The 12649-nt window shown below is 41.2% G+C and overlaps 1 protein-coding gene across 3 annotated transcripts in view; it reads left to right on the top strand.

Moving 5' to 3' along the window:
* Nucleotides 1-12649, top strand: part of dusp22a (dual specificity phosphatase 22a) — a gene marked incomplete at its 5' end in the record, with an annotated part of 29324 nt that overhangs the window by 5564 nt on the left and 11111 nt on the right. For 2 of the 3 annotated variants that reach the window (XM_080729953.1, XM_080729955.1), the window contains 3 exons: nucleotides 1030-1063; nucleotides 2415-2497; nucleotides 5093-5142. In XM_080729953.1, coding sequence (XP_080586079.1) covers nucleotides 1030-1063; nucleotides 2415-2497; nucleotides 5093-5142 — 167 coding nt within the window. Of the gene's footprint in view, nucleotides 1-1005; nucleotides 1064-2414; nucleotides 2498-5092; nucleotides 5143-12649 lie in introns of those variants that run through there. The other variant, XM_080729954.1, reaches the window with a different exon arrangement.

The raw sequence follows: 12649 nt of genomic DNA, 5'->3' as shown, positions 1-12649 counted from the left end.
ATCTAGCAACAGGGGCAGCTATGAAAAAAATCAACTAAAGCACTAATGAAGGGGTATGATAAAAGGCAGATTTAACCCTATATGTGTTTTGGTCTGGATGTCTCCTTTAACACATTATAAAGCATTTGGTCAAGTATAAAAGCAATGTCATTGGCTTATAAAGCTAATTACAGTTATAAGCACTCATAATGCAATCATAAGTTATAACACACTATACAGCCTTTTACAATGACTTATGGGGTCAAGTATCATAATACTAACTAACTACTGATCACCCACAGACTTTATTTTGACCAGGAACAGAGCTTTATTAAAATTCTGTTTTAACACATGATAATAATAATTATATAATGCATTATAATCACTGTTATAATGGATTATAGAGATATTTCACTTTCAAAACATTTTTGTGCCATTTTATCATCTACTCAGGCTTTACGGAGCACCCCAGACAGTTTTTAAGTTGCTTGATTCAGAAAGAAAGAAAACGCCCCCTTCCTATACAAACCCATTGTAACTTCAACTTCCATTTTAACCATGATAGATTCATCGAAAACAAACAATTGTCCTTGGTTCTGGTGACTCATACTGCCCTCCTAACACGTGAGGGGGCTGTGTTTTTTCAATTCCTTTTTTCATTTATTTTTAATATTCTTTTTCAATACAATAACAGCAGATACTTGCGTACAATAGGCCTACAATAAAATAAATAAAGTGAAAAAAATGTCACCTGTTTCATTTGCACACTCTCAGGCATTGTCTATTCTCTATTGGCTCAGTGGTAAAACATCTCAGCACATGCGCGTAAGACCTGGGTTCAAATCCCGGGTAGGACATGAACATAACAGAGTGCTGGGTCGATTCACAGCAGATTTAAAGCTCAAGACAAGTACTAAAGCTTATCACTTCTTGAGCTTTAAATCTGTTCCGACTCCACCAGGCAATGCATTTCACAGTAGTTATCTAGCGTTTTTGTACTGTAATGGATTATTAACTGAATACAACATGTCTGTGACTGCTTCTTCACAGGTTGTTGATGGGCTCTACCTTGGAAATATAAGCGGTGAGAAATATGTTACTTTAATACATAATTATACAGTAGGACCAGGCCTTTTGCCCGAGAGGCAGATGAATGCTATCGGAAAACAATCCCAGTTGTGGAATAGGAATAGCTAAGTATTATATTGTATCAATATGTTTACGCCATATATTTATTTAGCATTCGCATTTTAAAGTATGCCAAAGGCCACATTTAATGAATTGTATTATATCATTTTTTGTTAAAAATAGGACACAATTGGATTACATACATAGTTTGAAATGCTTTGGATTGGATCTTCTAATAAATGGTGATTATGTAAAATAGTTCATTTTAACATTATCGTCCTAATCTGCTGTCAAATTATAGTATTGTTGAAATATATATCATATGCCAGTACATAGTCACATCATACAAAATCAATGAATTCAGATTTATCATATTAATTGCAGAGTTACTGTACATAAAATCAGGAGCACTTTGTTGATTTCCACTATTAAAATTCTGTTGGTGCTGTCGTCACTGATGACTGTGCAAGTTGCATGTAAGTTCTACCATCAGGCATTTGATAGGCCAGAGCCTGAGAATGTAAAAGCTTACCTGACTAGAGCAAAAGAGAGTAATGAAGAAGCTACAGTATTTTGGCTTTTCATTATTACAAACAAGATATTCCCCCATGGTCAGTGTGTCACTCATAATGGCACTACCCCAACATCATGTGGCATCTGCATCTAATTTTAGCAACTCTGATGATGGCCTCGCAAGATGGCCAAAGTAGAATACACATTTAAATCCTCAGTGTTAGTTTAACTCTTAAATAACACAAATTAAAAACATATGACCAAGAGCCTTTTTGCACAAAAAAAACAAGTTGGAAAAATGGATAGATAATGACCTCTCAATGGAATTGTGAACATGAAAACTGAATGACTGTAGGTGGGTGGAACAAGATACGGTGGGGGGGATTGAAATTCAGTGACAAGAATCTCGTGCAGGGGTCTTCAACGTTTGAAGGACCCCCTAGTAGACCCCTCAGTAGAGATGAAGCAGGGACCCCCATAACCTTTTCATAGATTCAATATAGTTTAATTTTTCTGACAGCACGATCGTCAGTGTATTTTGGATTCATGTCAATTTGTGTTTCCAGATATTTAACCACTTCTTGAACCGTTAATACTTGTAGATCTGCTTTTTTTGGCTAAGGTTCTCAGAATATGGACGCTAGGGTTCAAGCGGTTAATATAAAAAAGGAGAAAAAAAGATTCTTTCACTCAAAGATTTGGAGGACCCCCTGTAGTAACTCTGAGGACTCCCTAGGGGTCCTGGGCCCCTTGTTGAAGACTCTAGTGTGATCTGTCCCTCTTGTTTTCCACAGATGCAGAAAACAAAGAAAGTCTGTCTAGGAATGGCATCACCCACATCCTATCTGTATATAACAATGCAAAGCCTGTGTTTGAGGTAAGTGGGTAAAGTATGGTAAGCTGGCAATGCTTAATTTCCTTATGCCAGGACACCATTAGGTCAAACTATTTGTTATTAGAGACACAAGATTGTGTATCCATCCTTTAGTAGTGCACAATGCTCACAGCAGTATTCTAGCACAGTACTGCCAGATCATTCATGTGTAATGTGTCCCTGTGGCCACGTAGGGGCAGTCGTGACTCATTGTTGCAACTTAGACTTGCTGGAAGCGGATATATCCGCCCTGAAAACCCACCTGTTTGGAATTGCTTTTCTGAGTTAAGATTAATCTCACAATTCTGCCTAGAATTATTGAATGCTTTAACCAGTGAAAAATAGCAGATATACAAGCTCACAGCGCGGCACCGAGTGCCGCGCTGCGAGCTTGTAGATCTGCTATTTTTGAAAAAGTCTTGAAAATGTGTGCAAATCTTTGAATATATGTGTTTTCAAAGCGAACGTTTGTAACTCAAATTTTGCTTCTGGGGGGTCCCTGGAACTAAATATTTTGAGATGGGGGTCCGTGGCCAAATAAATATCAGTTTGGGGGTCCTTCACATGAAAAGGTTTGAGAACCACTGACATAGTAGTCTCTCAAGAACAGACTAACTGAGCTCCAGTTTGGTGAAAAGGACCTTTTCTTTGACGATGGCTGGCCAGATTGCTGACATAGAAACACAGGTTTTTCCAAAAATCTTAGAAGGATTCAAAGGACACTTATAGAATCGGGTCAAAATTCAAATTTTCACGATTTTTCAAAAATAGCAGATCTACAAGCTCGCAGCGCCGCGCTGTGACTTTGTATAACTGCTATTTTTCAATAGTTAAAGCATAAAATAATGATACACAATAATGTGTACCGTTCTAAATGGGTTAAGATTAATCTCACTATTTCAACAGTTTTACTGCTTTTAATACTTATCTTATTTTAGCTTAACTAAGTTTTATTCATTCCCCTCCCTTCCCCCCTGTCCCCCCACACACATAAGTAAAGCCACTCAGGGCACGGTCAAACCGCACTTCTACCTACCTATGAGGGCAGATTCTGCCAATGCTGTGAATGGAGTGAATGGCAGCAAACTGCTCCGTTCCCATTAGAATGCATTGGCAGAATCCGCCCTCATTGGCAGAATAAAGGTGTGTGACCGTGCCCTTAGAGCAAGGGTTCTCAAACCTTTTTGTCTCAGAGCACCCCATAAATATTGTTTTAATCCTTGGCAGAGTTGGCACCCCTACATTATAATTTTCACTTCCAGCACCTTATATTTATAGCATATCGTCGTTGTCGGGTGGAAACCTTGTATGTCCAAAACCCTTCGTTTTGTATTTATCATCTATAAAATGTACTAAACTAGTGAAAACAGCAGATCTACAAGCACACATCGCGAGGCGTTGTGTGCTCGGCTGTTTTCACTAGTTTTGTGCGACAGTCTTTACCAAAAGACGTACACATTTGAAACTTGGAGATACGAGGTTTCTGCCCGACAGTGACGATATTTTAGTGATTATGTTACGAGGAAAACGTTGAGATAACAGCCATTTTGGTTAGAACTGACTGAAAATAACTCTGTACTTCAAGTTTAAAATGAGACTAAATATATTTTTAAATGTCCAAATAAATTCCAAATACTATCAAATGATCTCGCGGCACCCCTGGAACGCCGTCACGGCACCCCAGTGTGCCCCGTCACCCACTTTGAAAACCCCTGCCCTGAGTACTTAGAAAAGCGCTATATATTATATAGTTTTAGGAACTCCAGTGACATACACACACAACCCTCACATGGTTGTAATGCACTGTAAAGTGAATGATGTACGGAGGCAGAGGAAGAGCCTGTGTTTCTATTTTACAATATGACACACATATGAGGCACATACAGTACATTATGGCAGTGGCTCTGGAGGTAGAGTGGCCGACTAGGAGCCGGAAGGTGTCCTCTTCGATCCCTGGCTCCTCTTGGCTTCATGCCGAAATGTCCTTGAGCAAGACGCTGAACCCCTAACTGCTCCCGATGAGCACGTTGGTGTGTGGATGTGTCTCATTTAATGTGTAATGGATGGTGTTAATGTGTGAATGTGAAGTACATTGTAAAGTGCATTCGCATTTTAGTCTGAAACATTGGTTCTCAAAGTGGGTTCTGGGGACCCACAGGGGTCCTTGAGGGAGTTCCAGGTGGTCCCCAGCTAAATAATAGTTAGGAGCCAAATGGAACCTTATGGGTTTGTAACTTATAACTAACTAAGAGGGTGTTCCATTTGTACACTCTCAGAGTTAAATTGACATTGATTTAACAATATAATCTGGAGTCCCAGAGATAGAAATGCCAGGTCTGTAGCCTAATGCACGTCAAACTGGGGGTCCTTGAAATTAAAATGGTTGAGAATCATTGCTCAGCCGTAAAAACCTTCTCTTATGGGGGTCACTGGCATATCTTTTCAAATGGGGGTCCGCGGGCTCATAAGTGTCAATTCGGGGGTCTTTGACATGAAAAAGTTTGAGAACCACTGGTCTGAAAGACTAGTAAAAGCACTATATAAATGCAGTCCATTTACCATTTAAATATGTATTGTTAATGTATTTATCTGTTACAGGACATGACCTACCTATGTATCCATGCAGCTGATGCTTCCAGCCAGAACCTGTGAGTTTAACACACAAAGAGACACGCAGAGATTCAAAAGCCATGATAGAGTGCCTTTGCCGCCCTTTTACTCATTGTCAATTTGAACAAACTGTGAAGCAAGCATGAGTCACGCAGTGTGGTTTCAACAACAGTACAACACATGTCCACCTTTAACCTCCAGATTGTGGTGCTAGGATGTGACAAAGCAGATACAGTTATGTTAGTCACATTAGGACAGTTGAGAAAGATTTAAGGTACTTTACCGTAATTATATTTCGTATACACATGGAGGCTGCATACGGACACATTTCAGCAGAGCCTTCCTCAGCGTCAGGTACCTAAACCTGACCCACGCTGGAAGACTTCGCCAAAACGCGCCCGCGTGCTGCCTGTGTGCTGCCCATGCGCTGCCCATGTGTGTCAGAGTTTTATGGTTGTACTTTTACAGTAGAACAAATTGGGGGCTGGCCACTAACCTTTGAATGCACTTTTGAATTAAATTTGAAACTTGAAAAAGAGTTAAAAGACAGACTGATCGAAACGTTGTTCTCTGTTTTTCCTTTTTTGAGCATTCAAAAGTTATTTGCGAGCCCCTGCTTTGTTCTACATGATAGTGTTTTTACAGTTTGGCTCAGCACCAAAAAACGGCGGATGTGCATTATTTTTTCTTTAAATGTACTGCCATCACAGTAGTGCAACGGGGAGGGAGTTGCGTGTGACTACACAATGTGTCATGTTTGTTAATATGTAGTCACACTGTGTGTGGACACACTGTAGGTTGATATACCCATGAGCTATCCCTCAACCGTTGAAATAGTCTAACGTTTGGCGTTACTCACTGTGACAGTTTTTTAGGAGCTATTGCATAGGTTTTGCTTTATTCTAAATGGGTTCTCACAACATAGGTGCAGTCCAGTACAGTGCAGTGACTGCCCCTACTAAGTTGCTTTACTCAACTACCCCATCTCCTCCAAACCCCAGAGAACCGTCCCAGATCCACCCTCCAATCCTAACACCACAATCAAATTAGCCATCAGATCAGTGACAGCAGCTACAGCAGGTTCCTGTATAGCTTTTTTGATCTCATGCAAATGATGTCTTCTTATACCCTTACGGGTCAATTTTACTTTACAATTTTTCTTCTTTACCTTTTTTTCACTATTTTGAAAAACATTTTTAAATACTTCAAATGCTGATCTACATCTGCACGTTGTGAACTTGCAGATCAGCTTTTTGAAATATTTAAAAAACAAAAACAAAATAGTAAAAAAAGGCAAAGAAGTTAAGGCATAAGACCTAGATCATAATAGGCCTGGAGTAACTTGTGCAGTGTACACTGAACCGAAACTTAGGCTACATCAGATCAGTGGCAGCAACTATGGGGGGGGGGGGGGGTCTAGATTCTTTACATATCATCCCAATGATGTCTTGTTGTTTGATGGCTGACATTAAGGACAGGCGGCAAGTGCCTTGACTTCAATGTAAAACTTCTCAGACTAAGCTTTGGCGTGGAGGTGAATGCATTGGCTTTCAGCCAGGTTTTCACTGTCTGCCACTCCGCTTAAAGTACAACCAGACTGAACTTCTTTGACCCCTCCAGCTGCTGAACTTTCAACGCGTAGCCAATAGCGAGAGTCGACAGACCTGAATGGTGAACACACATACATATCTGTCACACACAGAATAACATAGAATGAACTGTGTGTGACCACAGACTTGTAGCAGCCGGGACTATCATGATACTAGATAAATGAGGCGGCCGTAGCTGAATGGTTAGGGAGCCCGCCTGGGGAACGAGAGCCCCTGGTTGTCCCAGGTTCGATTCCAGGCCAGGCCAGCAAAGTCGATGTGTGTCCCTGAGCAAGACTCTTAACCCCTAATTGCTCACACACTCCTTGTGGGCAGCAAATCAGCTGGGTTGGGCTGGAAATACTGAATTTCCCTCGCGGGAAGTGTAGGTAACTGTTATTATTAAAGCTTTTCAACAGGGTTCATAACAAATAAGCAGTAACCTTTCTTTTTTGCTTTTACCACTTTTTCTCCCCAATATATGCCAGCCAGTAAACATAGGAAGTTGATCTGCCGACAGACAGCAGACGGCTCCTACCTCGGAGACCATTTGTATGCCATTTGTGTACCATTTCGCCTCTAGTGGCTAAGATTGGGGTGGTGGATCTTCCTAAATATCCACCATCTTTGGTTGGAATGGGAATGGGATTTCCCAGCATGCCGTGAGGTGCCGGAAAAAAAGAGATTATGTTGTGGGTAGGGTTGTCACGATATGACATTTTACATGAAGATTAATTGTCACTCAAATAATGGCGATTAACGATTTAATTGTGTTTTTTGTCGTTGATAATTACATTTCTGTTTGGCTTTTAGGCTTTGAAGTTGCACATGGTAGATATGACAAAGAACCTAAATACAGTATTTTCTGGACTATAAGGCGCACCTGACTATAAGGCGCACTGTCAATGAATGGTCTATTTTCAAACTGTTTTCATATATAAGGCGCACCTGACTATAAGGCACACATAATAGACGCTACCATTGCGTTATGCATCCAACAGATGGAGCTGTGCTAAAGGGAATGTCAATGTCAATGAATGATCCATATATAAGGCGCACTGGACTATAAGGCGCACTGTAGTCTTTTGAGAAAATTAAAGGCTTTTAAGTGCGCCTTATAGTCCGGAAAATACGGTATACAAAGAAATTATGGACATATTTGACAACTTTCGAATTAAAAAATTACATTGGTGGTGGAAATAGCCGATCTACAAGCTCACAACGCGTCGCGATGCGACGCGTTGTGAGCTTGTAGATCTGCTATTTCCAATATTTTTTACTTAAAAAAAAATATATGAAACATTTTCAACATTCACGATTATGACGATTATGAAAAATAATCGCGATTATGTAAAATAATTGCGATTAGACGATTATGTAATAATTGTGACAACCCTAGTTGTGGGAATTTAGGTTTAGTGTATTGTTGTGTCATGGTGTTCATTTGGTGATTCATGTTGACATACCGTGTAATGCATGTGTTTCGGTGTGACACTATGACTTCTCTCATGAGGGATGATGCACGCTGATGTCATAGTAAAGATTAAATTACACAGCGGTCCAGGGGCAAATACCAAATAGGCTCTGATGCCTGACAGCGTGTCGTGGGTTCGAGTCCCGACCTCTGTGACCTTTTCTACATGTCGTCCCGTCTCTCTCCCTGTTTCCTGTCTGCATACTGTACTATGAATAAAGGCAAAATATCTTAAAAAAAAAGCATTCAGATCACATCAATACTATATATAAACAAAGATGGCTGGCATTGGCAATCAATATTAATGATTTTGCAGCGCAGCAAGTTTGCCACCTGTCCACGTCCTGTGTGAACGGCCCGATAGGGCGGTTAATACCGGCGCTAAGAAAACTCGGGTTTAAGTTTAGAGAGAGGAAAGCGAAGGATGACGGCCTGTATTTAATTGGCTCCCTAGAGATTTTGAGTTTTGGGATTTGAGCTCTCTTCTACTTCCAGTAGATGTGTCAAGGTGTCAAGGCTACAGGGCTTCTGCAGTGTGTAGAGAGAAGAGAACAGAGTGGGGTCAAACTGGAGTTAATGAGGATTGAAGTTATTTTGTTGGACGTTGCTGATTGGTTTTCGGGTGGGGGGGAAGGGGGGGGGGGGGTGCCTGACCTCTCCTCCTGTCGCAATCAAGCCGTCCTTCCCTCAGGCAGCAAAGGAAGGAAACCGTACTGTGACATCCGGCTGTTATAGTCTCGACCACCCAGAGCTTTTATAAGCCCTCCTCTGTCACAATCCCTGGTCTGACTGACTGGGCTGGAACAGACGGGCCAACTGTCGTCCTCCACCAGCAGTTAGGGGCCCATGGGGCCAGGAGTAATGCCTGGCCTCCCCCCCCAATGTTAAGCCCACTGCTGAGGGACCTCCGTCTTCCTGGGACTCAACAGCGCCTTGTAGCAGTGGTTCTCAACCTTTTCAGGCCGCGACCCCCGAAATAATCGTATTTTAACTGGGGACCCCCCCCCCCCTGATGAGCACTAAGAGTTGAGGTATTACATTTTGTATAACACGGTTCTATTGTGAAAATAGCAGATCTACGGCTATTTTCACAATTTCTGCCTCTAATATTTGACAATTTGGCCAATGTTTAATTTGTCATTTTAGAGGTATTAAAAAGTCCTAAAATTGTCACTTTAGAAATGTGTAGATAACCTCTATACACTTAAACTTTGTTGGTTTGTTTACTGTTGAGTGAGGAAAACAATGTTGCATTAAGTTAATCATCTGGGGAGTGGGGACCCCCCAAAATAATGTGGGGACCCCCCTGGGGGTCCCGACCCACAGGTTGAGAACCACTGCCTTATAGTATGGCTGCTCTGGCTCTTTGGAGCACTTCTGGAAAGAGTCTTATTGACTTGCATTGTCGATAACTTTATGGAGATTCTGATGAGTTTGTGATAACGAGTTTGTAGTGTGTGTGCAGTTGCACTGAAGTTGGTGGCAACCCTCCTCTGCCTTATAGATGTTTGAGTAATGACCATACATGCAACTATATACTGTATCTTGTAAAGTTAGGGGTAACTGGCTTGCCCGCTGGCCTAGTGGTCCAGGCGCATACCACATACTGCACTGTAGGCTTTGATGCCGGACAGCGTGTCGCTGGTTCAAGTCCCAATCCCGACTCCTTTGCTGCATGTCACTCCCCATCTCTCTCCCCCTTTCCTGTACCTACTAACTATACTATCAGGTAAAAAAAAAAAAGCCCCCAAAAAATATTTAAAAAAATAAGAAATAAAGAATTTAGGCGTAACTATTTGGGAGAATGTTTACAGAATGTGAATAATACAACTTGAGTCATGTATTTGCCATTGTCACACCACAGTGTGTCTTTGTGAACAAACTCCAGCCAGCATCCCGTTGTGTTTGTTCCGCTGGTTAAACTCCCGGTTTATCACCACAAGATGAATTTCTGCACATTGAACAAGTTAACCGGAAACCTCATAGCTAGAAGAGACAGAATGAAGTGCTGAGGGGACATCTTTTGGATCACAGGAAGAAGGAAAGACAAAAAGTGTCAGTCCGTCTATTTTGGCCGCAATCTGTTGAGGCTATTGAGTAACCATCTTCTGCTCCTCAAGAGACAATGTTATCAACCACACGCTTCTTTATTGTGCAATTCACCACCAGTGTTTCCTGGCAGTACTTAACCACTTAAAAACCCTATATACCTTGTTGTCCTGGGTCCCACAGGGGTCTATCCTCCCTCTACAAAAAAAACTGCAAATCGTCGATATAGTAGATTGGCTATTTTCATCAATTGTTTGCCTATTATGACTTGCCCAGTATTGGGATGCTAGGGTTCAGATGTTTAATAGAATTTTGAAATCCACTGGCATTAGTTTGAGCAAAAGGATAGAATAACTAATATGGAATTACTCCTGTCAGTTTATTTCATTGGGCAATAGATTTCAATAACTCTAGATGTGGAGTAATTAGTAAGTAGTATTGTGAAATTGGAGAGAAGCTACTGAAGTACTGAAGTCTGTACTGCTAACTCAACCTTCATGGCTTCATGCATCCCTGAACACTCATCTTTTAACACATGTATATTTGACATCAATGTACAGTATAGCAGATGTTTATTTTTTATTTTATAATTTTCTTTTTTGACAAAGGAGGTATGAAAACCAATCACAGATAAGGAATAATAAGATAAGGTCATTTGTCCATGCCCAGTGCAGATTACATCAATAAAGGTGGTTTGGACATGATAACGATTGAAAGTAAGAGGACAGTAAATCAAATGCACCCTTCCAAACACTGTGTGTTTAGGAAGTGAAGATGCAGGCGCACAGCCGCACACACACACTCTGTTATTTTACTAGAGTTACAGAACAACGCATGGAAGTCGTATAGCTTGTTTGACCTGCTGTCTGTGTTGTTGGAATGCATCATGAAACAGCGTGACATTTTACTTGGGAGACTTTCGGGGAAAAACCCTCAGCACTCGACATAAGATGAAATTAGCTATTGGCTAATGTAATCTTCTGCTGCAGCTGACTGACTGACTGACATACTGACTAACTAAACTCAACACAGGTTAAAAACACACAGGTTCTAAGATGGGCACAAATACTGGAACAATACGACAAATAACTGCTTTTGTTGACTTTGTTGATTCTGGTTTTACGTGGGTTGTGGCAGTCAGCTGCTGTCCCCTTTTCCATGACTGTATCTGTCCTGCACTGACCTTTAGTGGAGTGGGGTATCAGACATATAAACATGAAATGGTCAACAAAGCACATACTGCTTCTCTTCACTGAATATCTGTTATGAGCAGGGGTGAGATGCCGTGGGCTCGGTTGGGCTCGGCGAGTCCACACTTATTTTTTTCAAGCTGCACGTACGCACGCCCCCACATGCACGCACACACGACCCGCGCGTGCACGCACGTCGTCAAGTTGTGGACGCCACGGTCAGCACGAACATTTCAGTCCCCCTACTAGCTGCTTGCCTTATTTGCATAACAATACTCGGGTAGGCAGTTCTCACCTACGTCCTCATTTACACTTGTACACGGCCAGTAGCACGTTCGCCTTGCATTCTTTGCAGACAAAACGTCTCCTTTTGTGAACATCTCATCTGTTTACTTCACAAGAGTGGAAGAAAAACGAAGCAGTGTGTTGTTTTGTCAGAGCTGCATGCATAGCGGAGGGAGAGTTCCGAAAGTGTCTATGATTGTAAAGTAAAGTCTATGTAATATGTAAAGTTATTTTATAATTTATATAAAAAAATACATTAATTGAAACACATTAATTGAAACTAATTAACAATGTAACTAAATAATAAGAAATATAGTTAGTCTACATTAAAAATGTTGTGATGTTGAATACAGTATTTCAACTAGCACCGAGCGGCAGGCATGCGTGCACACATGCGCGTGCACGCACGCGCGTACGTGACGTCATGAATTTAGAGGGGTACCACTTCTAAAATCCATATCACACCACTGGTTATGAGGTCAGAAAGAACTTTCCCTACAGAGAGGAATGTGTCTGTCTCTAGGACTGTGTTCTGGTCTGTCAGTGTCTGTTTCATCAGAACTGACCTGTCTGTGTTTCTCTGATGTGGCCGAGACTGGCACACAGAATACATTAGAATTTCAAACATGGTTACTCACTTCTCAACTGAGACTTCCCACTGAATCTACCTGAAGATTTCTAACAGTATGGCTGAAGTACTGTCTGTGTGTTGTTGTGAGGAGGGTGATGTTCACTGAGGGCTTTAAACAGGAGGTTTCAGTTCATGTTGTCTGTTCTCATATCCCATAATTTGTAACCTGAAATCTATTCATAGCCTCGTACCTTAGCGCCTGACAAGATATAGTTTCTTGATATAAGCCAGCAGTAGTGGCCAACGTGACAACAATTTCTTTACAAATACAGTGTACTTCACTTCAAATGACTTACATTCACAATTGCATTTGTGTTTATTATCAAT

Source organism: Nannobrachium achirus (genome assembly GCF_963921795.1).
Source record: "Nannobrachium achirus genome assembly, chromosome: 7".
Classification (NCBI taxonomy): domain Eukaryota; kingdom Metazoa; phylum Chordata; class Actinopteri; order Myctophiformes; family Myctophidae; genus Nannobrachium; species Nannobrachium achirus.
Note: the sequence above shows the minus strand (reverse complement) of the source record. Positions and strands in the feature narration are given on the sequence as shown.